General features: G+C 46.7%; 1 protein-coding gene across 1 annotated transcript in view; it reads left to right on the top strand.

The window, feature by feature from the left end:
• Positions 1-12,850, top strand: part of HMCN1 (hemicentin 1) — a 921,797-nt gene that overhangs the window by 109,348 nt on the left and 799,599 nt on the right. Inside the window, exons 6-7 of the mRNA XM_075322013.1 lie at positions 7,367-7,473; positions 7,844-7,964. Coding sequence (XP_075178128.1) covers positions 7,367-7,473; positions 7,844-7,964 — 228 coding nt within the window. The remainder of the gene's footprint in view (positions 1-7,366; positions 7,474-7,843; positions 7,965-12,850) is intronic.

Genomic DNA, 12,850 nt, shown 5'->3' with positions numbered 1-12,850 from the left:
GATCACATCGTCCAGATACAATAGGACAGTCTCGAAGTTGAGATGCCCCAAGCAGCACTCCATGAGCCGTTGGAAGGTCCCCGGGGCATTGCATAACCCGAACGGCATACTGTTGAACTCGCAGAGTCCCATGGGGGTAGCAAATGCGGTCTTCTCACGGTCTTCTGGTGCGACCGCCACCTGCCAGTATCCGCTGGTAAGGTCAAGGGTAGAGAAATAATTAGCAGTTTTTAGTGCAGCCAGCGACTCTTCAATGCGAGGGAGAGGGTAGGCATCTTTATGCGTTATCTGATTGATCTTCCGGTAATCCACACACATCCTCATGGTACCATCTTTCTTCTTTACCAGCACCAACAGAGCTGCCCAGGGACTACAACTATCCCGGATGACCCCTGCCTCCTTCATGTTCCTCAGCGTGTCTTTGGCGCATTGATAGTGTGCTGGTGGTATTGGCCTATACCTCTCTTTGATAGGTGCATGCGTGCCTGTGGGGATATAATGCTGAACCCCTTTAATCCTCCCAAAATCTAGTGGGTGCTTGCTGAAAGCCTGCCCATACTCCTGTACTACCCTGTATACCCTGTCTTTGTGGTGTACCGGAGTAGATTCGGTGCCAACATGTAGCTCTCGGCACCACTCCTGTACTGGCGGAGATGGCGTGTCACTACTCATGTCGGGTGTAGAGGTAGTGGTGGTGGTCTCATGGATGGCTTGGGGGTCGAGGCTAAACAGCTTAGCTATGGTGGCGTAGCGGGGGAGCCTAACTTCCTCCTCCCCGCAATTCAGCACTCTCACAGGCGCTCTCCCCTTTTTGACGTCAATCACCCCTCTGGCTACCATTACCGTGGGCCAGTGCTCGTAAGGCGAAGGTTCCATCAACGCTGGGTAATCCCGTCCCTGGGGGCCTACTGCTGCCTTACACCAAATCATCATTTTGCTTCTTATCGGAACCACCAAGGGAGCTGCATCCATCACTCGCACCCCACCAATCTCTCCACCCGTCAGGCTCACTTGCTGCTCATGGAGGAGGGCCCGGATCTCACGCTGTAGGGCCCTCTGGCGATCCCCTCCTGCAGTGGCAGACAGTTGCTGCAGCAAGCTCAACACCTCTCCCATACAGTGCTCAATCACATTGGTCCCGAGGACCACTTTTGGGTTACGGTCACTGGACTTATTCAGCACCGCAATCATCCCTTGGCATTTCAGCTGGGTCCGTCCCACAATCAGGGTCACTTCCCTGAGTCCCACTTGGGTCATAGGGAGACCATTGGCCGCAATAACGTTCATGCTATCATCGGGAGGGATGAGTTCACTATCGGCCCAATATCGTTGGTACAATGAATAAGGCATAGTGGTTACCTGCGATCCAGTGTCCAGCAGGGCCATAGTCGGGACGCCGTCCACCGCCAGGGGGATGATGGGGAGGCCTCCCACAAACCGGTCTCTCCAGTCAGCCGGGCCATGGGGGTCTACTCCTGAGGATTGGTCCTTGGCCTCAGGGGTTGCTCGTTTAACGGACATCGCTTAGAGTGATGGCCAGGCTTGTTGCACCGGTAGTACATGGGTGGCCCATACCACAGGTCGGTGTTCTTCCTCCGCTGCATCCAAGGGACGTCCTTCGGGCTGTCAGCGAGCTGAATCTTCTCCTGGGGCTTGACTCTCGTCGGGAGCTGGAGTGCGGCGAGGACCCGGGTAAGATGATCTTTATTCATACGTTGGACCTGCGAGGCCAGCACCTCTATTGTCCCGATGGGCGTAGCAGGGGCCGGTAGAGCCAAGGGAGGGGGTGCCACTGAGACGGGAGCGGTTTCCACCGGCCAAGGGGCCGTGTCAGGAGCACCACCAGTTGATGTTTGCAGGGCCTTGATGGCCCGCTCCTTTAGTACTGTGAAGTCTAAGTCGGTGTGCTCCAGAGTCCATAACCGCAGTTGTTTGCGATCTTCAGCAGACCCCAGCCCCTGTAGAAACTGCTCCACCAACATCTTGTTGCTGTCAGCGTCACTGATGGTATCCACCCACCTCAGGGTCCGGAGGGACGTTTGCAGGCGCAGGGCAAAGTCTCTGATACTGTCTGCGGGCCGCTGCCGGCATTGGTAGAACTGCATCCGCAACTCAGCCTCGGTCCGGGTCTCAAAGGCGCCTTGGAGTTTTTCAAAGATAGTGACTACTGAGGCCCGGTCCGCGTCAGTCCAGGTCTCCATCTCCTGCTCAGCCATGCCGGTCAGCTGGCCGAGTACCACTGTCGCCCGCTGTCTGCCAGTCATGGCATACAGGTCAAGAATTGGGTTTATCTTTTTCCGCAACACCTGTATGGCGTCCGGCTTCCCATCGTACTGGGGTAGCCAAGTAGCACCGGGCATGTACGGCAGGGAGATCGGCATTACCTGGGCGACCTCTGGACCTGTGGTCTCCCCTGCTCTTGCGACCGGAGCAAGGGCCGCCACATTCCCCTCTTCGGGCGCCGCCGCTCCTACAGCTGACGCCTCTCCGCCATCTCCGGTAGGCGCAGACATCTTCTTCCCGTCCCTCCTTTGTTTTTCTACAGCACTCTTCTCTTTGGGGGCGCGGCTTCATTTTCGCGCCTTCACTGCTCGGGGAAGACGACTCGAGCGGGAAACTTTCGCGCCCAAGATGGAGGATCTTCAGATTTTTCAGCGGGACGCCGCTGACAGGAACCACAAGGCACACTTCTACCGGTAAGTAGACTGATTCTATTCTGTTTGTGACGCCAGAAGAGTTGATGTGTAGCGCTCTGCGGCCTCGGCTGCGGCCGCCGAGCCGCTCGGATCCGTGTTCATGTTCAACGGGTGGTGGCTTGAGCCTCTCACGGACCCAGGGGTCATGTCGCTCTGAAAGGGGGGTTGGCATTACACACGGGGGATGCGGGTATTTGGTTTTGGGATGATTGTTCGTGATGCCACCCACAGGTTGTGGTGATGGTGGACACCACTGCTGCGGTGAAGGTACGGGAACTCCCGGGAGCGGTGTAGTGGCGCAGCTAGGTGTTGACCCCTCCGTGGGTAGGGGATGTTGGTCCCGGGGCCCGATTGTGCGAGGGCCGGGGTGCAGGGTGCAGGGCTGCGATGCGGCGCAGTGCCGGATGGCACTGGTGTACTCACGATTAAACCACACAGAGTCACTGGTGAACCAAACAAAGATATGAACGGGGCCCGCAGCTGGCTGCAGCTTCCTAGTCGGGTTGGCAATGTCCGCCTTTCTCCTGCACCTGTGTTTGTAGTGTGACCACTGTGTCTGGGCACTGGTAGTCCGCTCCCCGGCATGTATGTGTCGTAGGAGCCCCTGTTGCCCGCAGACACTGGCCCTTGGATCTCTGGCCTCTGGCGGTGGCTACTATCCGGACGGGTTGGGCTGTTGCCTTCAAACGGGACTTTGGTGGGAATGAACCCCTGAGGTCCAGACCGCAATCAGTTAATTCGACTATGGTGGTGGCATATAGCCTAGTCGGCGTCTGAGTACCCTGCCTGTTGCTCCGGTATCCAGTTAGCTCCCCGATTCGGTTCCGGCGGGCCACTACCCTGTCCCGGTCCCTTACGGTTCCGCTGGTCGTATTCCTGGTCTCCTGCAGGCGGCCACTGCCGTCTGCCTGCCTGACTGATCTGGGGTCCTAGGCTCCAGCCTAGGCCCCAAGCAGAACCGTACGACACTACTCTCCACTCCACTGTACTGTACTGAACTGTTTTCTGTTTTCCTTCCTCAGGACAGCAGACTCCTCAGGGGGCATGTCTTTCCGCCTTACTCCGCCCACCTGGTGTGCCTGTCTAACACCGAGGGAGGCAATTAGGTCTTTGTGATTGACTGATGGTACCTTTCTAGTGTGGGGGTGTATGTGGTGAGTGTTGTGACCTGTGACCCCTAAGGTCCAGGGCGTCACACTACACATATATGAGACCCTGATGACTTCTGCATAACTTACATATGCCAAATTTATGCACTCTACACAACTCACATATGCCATCCTGATATATTCTACACAAGTGACATATGAGTAAAAGATAATTGAGTATCCCGCACTAAACATACGAGGTTCCTTTATTTCTTATTTACATACAGTGCATGTTGACAGCAAACATTGTGCAGGATTAGGACGATCTACGTGTTTCAAGTGCGTGTAGCACTCAGTATGCCAGCGTTGCTCTCGGTAGTTTAACCCCCAGAATGCTGTGATCAATGCAATCGCAGCATTCAGGAGGCAGGGAGAGAGATTGCTTACCTCTCCAGGGTGACCGGGTCCCTGTAATGTGATCACAGGGACCTGATCACTGCCATGACAACGCTGTGTCGTCACCATGACGACTTCAGGTTACTGAGCTACGGAGAGCCTAAAACACCACGACGGATGCATGTTGTGTAAGGCGAAGTGTCAGTGTTGCGAATGCAGCACTGACAGATGTAATCCATTGCAATGATTGAGCTCGAGCTCTGCAGGGGAATATTGATTGATTGATTAAAATCTGCAAGAAAAAAATGCATGAAAAAATGCAGCAAAAATGCAATGTGTGCACATGGCCTTACTGTTCACTTTTTGTACTTTTTTGTAATCTCGAGCCAACACTTCTTATGATGATATTGAACTTCAGGCTTCTTCACCTTTTTTCGGGCTTCCATTCCAGACTTGTGTAACGTGTGTCACATGGTGCTTGCATGGATTATGGTGATCTCACTATTAAGAAGCATAAAATCCTCCTCCACCGTTATGTGTGCTGCGCCAGAACTGATAAACCTTGTGATGAGCCTACTTGTTGACTCTGATATTTTGCTGGACGTCCAACTCTTGGTTTTTGAATGGATGGACGAACTTCATTTTGTATTCTTCCAACTGTCATGGCCTCACATGATTAAGTTTAACAATTTTCTTGGCCGAAAGACTGATCTTGATGGCTGCTCCTCGATTCAAACAACTTACCTTTCACTTTCGAATCAACCTAACAACATGTTAAGCTATTAGAGATTGTGAGAAAAGGTTTTAATTTGTAAAATACAGTAAAAAATATTTTTCCACCACCAAGAGCAAAACAGTAACAATGCAGTAACATGACAAAAATCTGCATAACTAGTCATATGCTAAATAGTTGCAAGCAAAATTTATGTATGATATGACCAAGATGATTGTCTATAAAATGAAGGTCGTCTCACGTCCACAGCTGTATTGGTTAGTGAGATATACAACCTCAAAGTCAGAAGTTCAAAACATTGTTACTCTTTTGTATGTCACTGTATATCAGACCATCTTATTTTCAGCAACAGTCATAAGCTTTCCATCTATGGAGTCTATCAGTTTCTTAATCTGTTTAATATTAACTTTTCGGTAGCACCAGCCGCAACCTCCCAGACACTGCGAGGTGACTGTTTTCCTTCAGTGTACATCCCTTTAAGAAGGATACACAAGTTCTCCATAGCTTTAAGTTCAGGTGAGAAAGGAGCCATGTCATTATTCTTTCATCTTTAAGACCTTTACTGGTAGCCACGCAGTGGAGACTTCAATGCACGTAATGAAGCATTGTCCTGCATACAAACGTGGTTTTCTTAAGAGATGTACGTAGACTTTTTCCTGTACCACTACTTGAAGAAAATGTCTTCAAAATCTGGCAGTTGGTTTGGAAGTTGTTTTGAGTCCATCCTCAACCCTGAAAGCACAAACTAGCTCATCTGTAATATTAATAATCCATAGCAGTACCCTACCACCATTTTGCTCTAGACAAATTGGAGGTCTGTGCCCATCACTTATCCAGCCACAGCCCATCTGGGCTGCCAAGAGTCACTGCCATCTTATTAGTCCATAAAAAAATTGTCTTCAGATATTTCTTGGTTAAGTCATAGAGGTACTTTACATGCTGCAACATCGCTAGCGATTGCACCCGCCCCCGTTGCACGGCTGATATGTGGTGATCACTGCCGTAGCGAACATTATCGCTACGGCAGCGTCACACGCACATACCTGCTCTGCGAAGTCGCTGTAACCGGCGAACCGCCTCCTTTCTAAGGGGGCGGTTCGTTCAGCGTCACAGCGATGTCACAGCAGCGTCACTGAACCGCCGCCCAATAGAAAAGGAGGGGAGGAGATGAGCGGCCGGAACATGCCGCCCACCTCCTTCCTTCCTCCTTTTCCGGTGGATGCAGGTAAGGAGATGTTTGTCGTTCTAGCGGCGTCACACATAGCAATGTGTGCTGCTGCAGGAATGACAAACAACATCGTACCTGCAAGAGCACCGATATTATGGAAATGAACGACGTGTCAACGAGCAACGATTTTGCGCGTTTTTGCGCTCGTTGATCATCGCTCATTTGTTTTACACGCTGCCGGCGCCGGATGTGCGTCACTAACGACGTGACCCATACGATATATCGGCAGCGATATCGCAGCGCATAAAGTACCCCTTAATGTTTCACCTTCTGTGTCTTGTTCAGTGGTTTTTGGTTTCAGCCTCCTCACCTAGGCCATGTCTCTGAGCACTGAACACCTTGTACTTTTGGGCCCTACAGGGAGGCTTTCCTTCTGAAATATGACCGCACTAGAGGAAAATGGGTTCCTGATCGCTTCATATTTAATTCTTCTCAAATATTTGGTAGTTAGTTTGCAACTTTTTTTTATCAACATGTTTTTTGCGACTCGACAATTTCTTACAAAAACGTTGATTGTCTCGCCCCAGTATCTTAGCTATTTCAAGAATGCTGCATCCCTCTGTAAGATTTGTAGCATTTTTTAACTTTTCAGAGTCAGATAAATTTTGGGGGGGGGGGCAATTTTTGCTAAGGAAAAATGTGTCTAATAATTCTGCACACTTTGATTAAGCTGTTGATATTATTAGGCAACACTGTCCTTAATTGCACAAATACAGATAACCTCATCCAATAAATATTCAAGTTTACATAGCTTGGAGTTGGAAAATTTGCATAACAATGGTGCAATGGTCACAATTGTCACTGGCCTAATTGGGCACACAGTGTACATTATCATTGGAGGCTCTGACGCAGATCCTAAGAAAAAGAAGTGAACAAATTATGGCATCATGCAGCAATCTTTTTTCTGCTAAAAATGCAAACAGCATAATAGAAACTTGATAAAGCATAATTACATTCTAGTCATTGGGCTCGATTGGAAGTCATCATGTTTCTTATCCTGCATTGTTGGTAGTTTAGTTGTTCCTTTAATGTAGTGGAAAAACAATCAAACAGGTGAACAAAGCCTCAACCAAGTCATAGCTGCTTGTTACCTTCTTGACACAAGTCCCACCAGCCCTCTGCTCAATTATGTGCCAAGCTGACAAGATACACCTTACATTATAAATTGAGTAATGTTGCTTACTGTTTAATAATACATTAATATGACTTTGTTTTTGACTTTCAGGGAAACAAATAAAGCCAGAAACAGGCCTAAATGAGTTATTAAACATATTCAATTCGGCCAAGGTGTTAAATATTAAAGAGCCAGCACCTGGGACTTGGAAAATAAAGGTAATGCAATATCTGTTATGATCCTGTGTTTCTAAAAACCACAAGCTCAAGATTAATGCAGAATGATTACTTGGTGTTTATAGATATGAAAACACATGGACTAAATAAATTATTGCTGTGCTACAAGTAATGCCACCTTCTGCTCAATGTTAACTTAAACCTTGAATATCATATATATATATATATATATATATATATATATATATATATATATAAAACTATATCTATATATATATATATATATATATATATATATATATATATATATATATATATATATATATATATATATATATATATATATATATATATATATATATATTGTCTTGGCTATTATAAATATGAACTCAATATGATGTTTGTTTTTCAGACTTTAAGTAATGGACGTCATTCTGTGAGAATCACCGGAGTCAGTACTATAGATTTCAGGGCAGGTTTTTCTATCAAGCCTACCTTAGATTTCAGTAAAACCTCCAGCAGACCTATACAAGGTGGGATCTTTCAATTAAGATTTCTAATTATTTAATGTAGAACTGAATTCAATGTGTTAATAAGGTTCATGGCTAAGTAGGTTATTGAGTTTGCACAAATTGAGAATACACCAGATGTTTAATATATTTTACACAGTTTTGAATGACAGTTTAAATTATTCACTGGAGCAAGCTGTACAGACGCTGAAGAGGAAAACAATAGTGATATTGTAATATTTTATTCTGAAGTCAAAATGATCTTTAACAAATGCATTGCATACTACATTACATGTAGAGATGAGCAAACCTGAGGTTTGAGGTTCGGGTTCGGGTACAAACTTCCAAAAAAATAAGGTTTAGGTTCGAAGTTTGAGTGAGTTATGAGTGTAAAACACTCAAGTGAGCAGCGCTGTGCTCGAGTATGAGTAATGCTCAGCCCTGTACAAGCCATGTGCAGTGTTTGAACGGCTCACACTGGTGGTAAAATCAGCATGATCTGATGTAGTGTGTACACAAAAAACATAAAAAAATGGAAAACCCCCTCCTACCCTCAACTGGAAGCGCTCTGTTTATGGCTGGCTGCATGTCGGCGGAGACACAAACTGCCCAATTACTGTCTCCCATTGAGGTGTGGTTCATGACTGCCAGGACCCAAACACCACCTTTTCCCCCCTAGAAAGACACCACACAGTTCTTTATAAGTTAAATTACTTTTATTTTCACTTATGGAGAGGCATAGGGAAAAAACACTCTCATCTTTTACTTTGGCATAAATTATGGTCGCAGCTTTCAAATTAGGCATTACCAGCCAACACCATGGGGTTTTGGGAAATTTTCCGCCACCGGCCGTCCGGTGCGGGTATTTCACCACCACTTTTCCTACCCCTTCCGCTGCTGCGACTTAACACATAGACACTCCACAAAAACTCATAAAAACAAAGGGGAGGGAGGGTGGGAAACAGGTCCGGGTCCAGGAACAGAGAGACCGGAAGCTGGGCAGCGCAGTGACATATATCCGGGAGGCAGGCAGGAGCAGGTCATACCACAGGAGCCGGGGGTAGCTGGTGAGTCTTTCCAGGGGGAGAAACCACCTAAAATTAGCATAGGGGGCCTGCAGTCAGGTGGCAGCATCTCAAATTTTGGCTGCAGTGCCCCTCAGACTGCCAGGACCCAAACACCACCTTTTCCCCCCTAGAAAGACACCACACAGTTCTTTATAAGTGAAATTACTTTTATTTTCACTTATGGAGAGACATAGGGAAAAAACACTCTCATCTTTTACTTTGGCATAAATTATGGTCGCAGCTTTCAAATTAGGCATTACCAGCCAACACCATGGGGTTTTGGGAAATTTTCCGCCACCGTCCGTCCGGTGCGGGTATTTCACCACCACTTTTCCTACCCCTTCCGCCAAGGAGCAGCACAGCGCTAGCAAGCTGCAACCCCCCCCAAAAACCACAGTACCTGAGCCATCTCCTCGCACATTCCCACTATCAACCCATCCGAAACCGCATCATTGAAGATGCACTTGCTCCCTCATAAGGACAGCAAAGTTAATACCTTCCAGCTGGCGGTACCACACCAATTTTTTTTTTTTATATATATATATATATATATATATATATATATATATATATATTTTACACAATCAACTTAGGTAGGCACTGGTTGCCCGTGCACCAAGGACAGCCCCGTAACACATCCTTCCTTGGATACGTTCCAATATGAGCTGAAAATCACCTCTGGCTGACCCATCTTAAATTAGGAAAATAACAGGGAAAGTTGTACCATCTCTGACCGGATGATGGTACGAGGCGAAGCGCAGCTAGGTGACAGGAGACCAGATCTGTGACACCTACTTGGGTCGCCAAGTCAACTGTAGAGGGCAGCTCACCAATCCTGAACACCTCAGGTAGCGCACTCAGCTAAACCAGCCCCCGGCAACTTCTCCAATCACCACCCAGGTCAATGGAAACCAGGACCGACCGCCAGGGCGAGGATCAGCTTCTCCCGCTACCCGAAAAGTATGGGCATGACCTAAGCTCCAACACTAGGCCAACTGACATCTGAAAAAGGAAACATTGTCAGAAAGGAAAACTCTCAAAACCAGCAAAATTCTCATAACCAGCAGACCCCCTTTCCCTTGGGGTGGATTTGACAAAACCACACGTACATTGTTTTTATTTTTTGTTTTTTTTTTTTTATAAAAAACAAACACGGCACGAACGTCCCTCAAAAATGCAGTTGCATTATAGACCCCTTCCCATTGAAATCATGTTCATACACACTTGCCCCAAAGCTTCAGGAGCGCCCCAGTTTTGGAGGGGGAGGGAGGGGGTGTTTACAACTTAGGTACTGCAGCTGGCGAACCCATAATAAACAGCCATCACTGTATTACCTCCAAAAATTGCCCGCTAAATATGGGAAAAAATCTTCGTGGTTAAACATGCTCCATGTCGCCCCAGTTTGTCTAAGGGCCATCACTAACGCCCTCGGGCATACCCACCAGGGGTGGAGGAAAAAGAACCCAAACTGTGAAGGAAGAACAAGCTTGACTAGATAGACCTAGGTCTTTCTTCAACCATGTGACTTATGCTTTAAGGAGAGATCCGCAATGGGCATAACCGCCCAGCCCAGTACCTTTTATTATGTCGACAAACAGCTGGGAAGTATTAGTCCTCCTAACATCCACCCACTTGCCGCTAATCCACCAACCTTTCCATACCGTGAGTCCCACTAGACCTTAGTCACGCAGGTCTAATTCCGCAACTGAAAAATTGGCGAGGCAAAAACCCCATACAATTTTGCTCACTACAGGCAAAAACGGTGCTCGTTGGTGAAGTAGAATCACTAAATACTGCCGGTTATATATTAGCAAGGGATCGCTTGAAAATCATCATGCTCTTCACCTACTTGATAAACCCCACTTGCTGCATACCTTACCATAGGCCCATCATGTCTGTGTTGTAACGGGAGGCCGGATCATCGGCCTTCTTTCACTGGGAATACCACTACGAATTTAAGGAATCAAAACCTTGGTCCTGCCAGCGGACGGAGTTAACGAAGATACCTGGGATTGGAAAAGCAATAGGGGGTAAAACAATGCTATCACGACAACTAAATACCTGTACTGACTATAACCTTTCATTGGCTGATGTGCATTCTAAAAACCAAAAAGCCTAATCAGCCCACTTACTGATGAGAGAAGTTGTAAACGGGTGGTTAGACGGTTTTTTCCCAGGCTTGGTAAACCAACTGGTAATACCACTTCTGGAGTCTTCACTCACCCCCTTTTCCAACTCCAACCTATTTGGGGGAAAGTCACTGCTAGGGGGTAGGTTTCTTGAAACATGGCCCCTAGGCCAAGCATACTGACTTTTTTTTTTTTTTTTTAAAAAACCCTGTTGTGTTGAAAACAAGCCCAAGAACAGCTGGACCTGCTGCTGTTAAATACACCACACAACGACTTGACCGTTCCTGCTCTTGGAGCGAATGTAGCCGTGGAAACTTAAAGAAAAAATTCACCTACACCATCAGTTCCTCCTTTTCAGGTGCCTGATTCCATGTAGCGGAAAATAAAGTTTAATCTTTCCGCACCTAGGATTGGACCAATGTACCAATACCGGGTAACGTGACCCTGCCGCTTAGTCATACACTGGGCAGCCTAGGAAAGGCGCCTTGGAAACAATAACAGCAATAGAAAATGACCTTACCCGCACAGTTGAGGTTCATACCTGTGGATCCGCAGGGGCTGAAAGATGACAACCTCCATACAATGAGTAATAGCCAATAAAAAACTATTTCCATGCGGCAAAACCTTCCAAAATAAAAGGCAAACCCAAAGGAAGGGGATTTTTTTTTTTTTTTTTTGTAATTCATAATAGGTGCTTCAAATAATGAAGCTACTTGGCACCCTCTATAGTATAGTATTAGAATGATAGCTGTCTGATAAAACATTGTGAAACACTTGACCATTGCACACACCTGAGACCAAAACTAAAAGTGTTTTTTTTTTTTTTTTTTGAGAATATTCATGTGGACGTAGTTGCTCAGGGAATATTAGTGAGCATAATTATGCAATTACATAAAAAATGCCAATTTTCACATCTCACATGTTCATTTTCGTCTGTTAAAATAAAACTCCAACAAGTACGAAAATGCACAGAAATACACTTTGCTATTACCATAAAAATTATCAGTGACCAACATAACTCCCATCTTTTCAGCTACAGCGCTAAGTTAGAGTGTATAACAAGGGGGGGGGGGAGATCCTGTGATCCCAACATATTGTAACCCTTCTATAAATCACTTGACAGGCCACATCTAAAATCTGGGATCCAGTTTGGGCTTGGCTTTTTTTTTTTTTTATATAAAAAAGGCGGTGGGTGGGCATTCTGAAATTAGTCCGTTCAAAGAGACAACTAGATTGCAAGGAATGGAGGAGATCTCATTTATATGCATAAATACGTGTGTGGTCAATATAAAGAACTGGAACATTACTTCCTCCTCCGCAGCTAAATGGGAAGGGTTCTTTACAGTTAGAGCAGTAAGACTGTGTAATGCCAACCACAAGAGGTAGTAATGGCAGATACTATAACGCCTTTATCAATGGGTGTATGATATCCTCAGTACACCTATAGTGTCGGTCACACATAACTTAATTACAGAATGTTGAATAGGGAGGAAAACCTGTTGCCTGGTGACATCACGTGACCCCCCCCAGGGCGCTTATTCCACCCCGCAATCCCACGTAATGGTACTTGCCAGATTGTGCAGGATAAAAGGGGGCGGCCGGACTCCGGATGTCCCTGCCCAATTCCAACAGCACTCCGCTGTCCAGGCCAATGTACACTCAGATGCTCATCATCCCGCCGCGGGACCGCACCAGGGGTTAGTCTGAAGAAAAA

The sequence above is a fragment of the Anomaloglossus baeobatrachus genome, chromosome 8, assembly GCF_048569485.1.
Source record: "Anomaloglossus baeobatrachus isolate aAnoBae1 chromosome 8, aAnoBae1.hap1, whole genome shotgun sequence".
Lineage (NCBI taxonomy): Eukaryota > Metazoa > Chordata > Amphibia > Anura > Aromobatidae > Anomaloglossus > Anomaloglossus baeobatrachus.
Note: the sequence above shows the minus strand (reverse complement) of the source record. Positions and strands in the feature narration are given on the sequence as shown.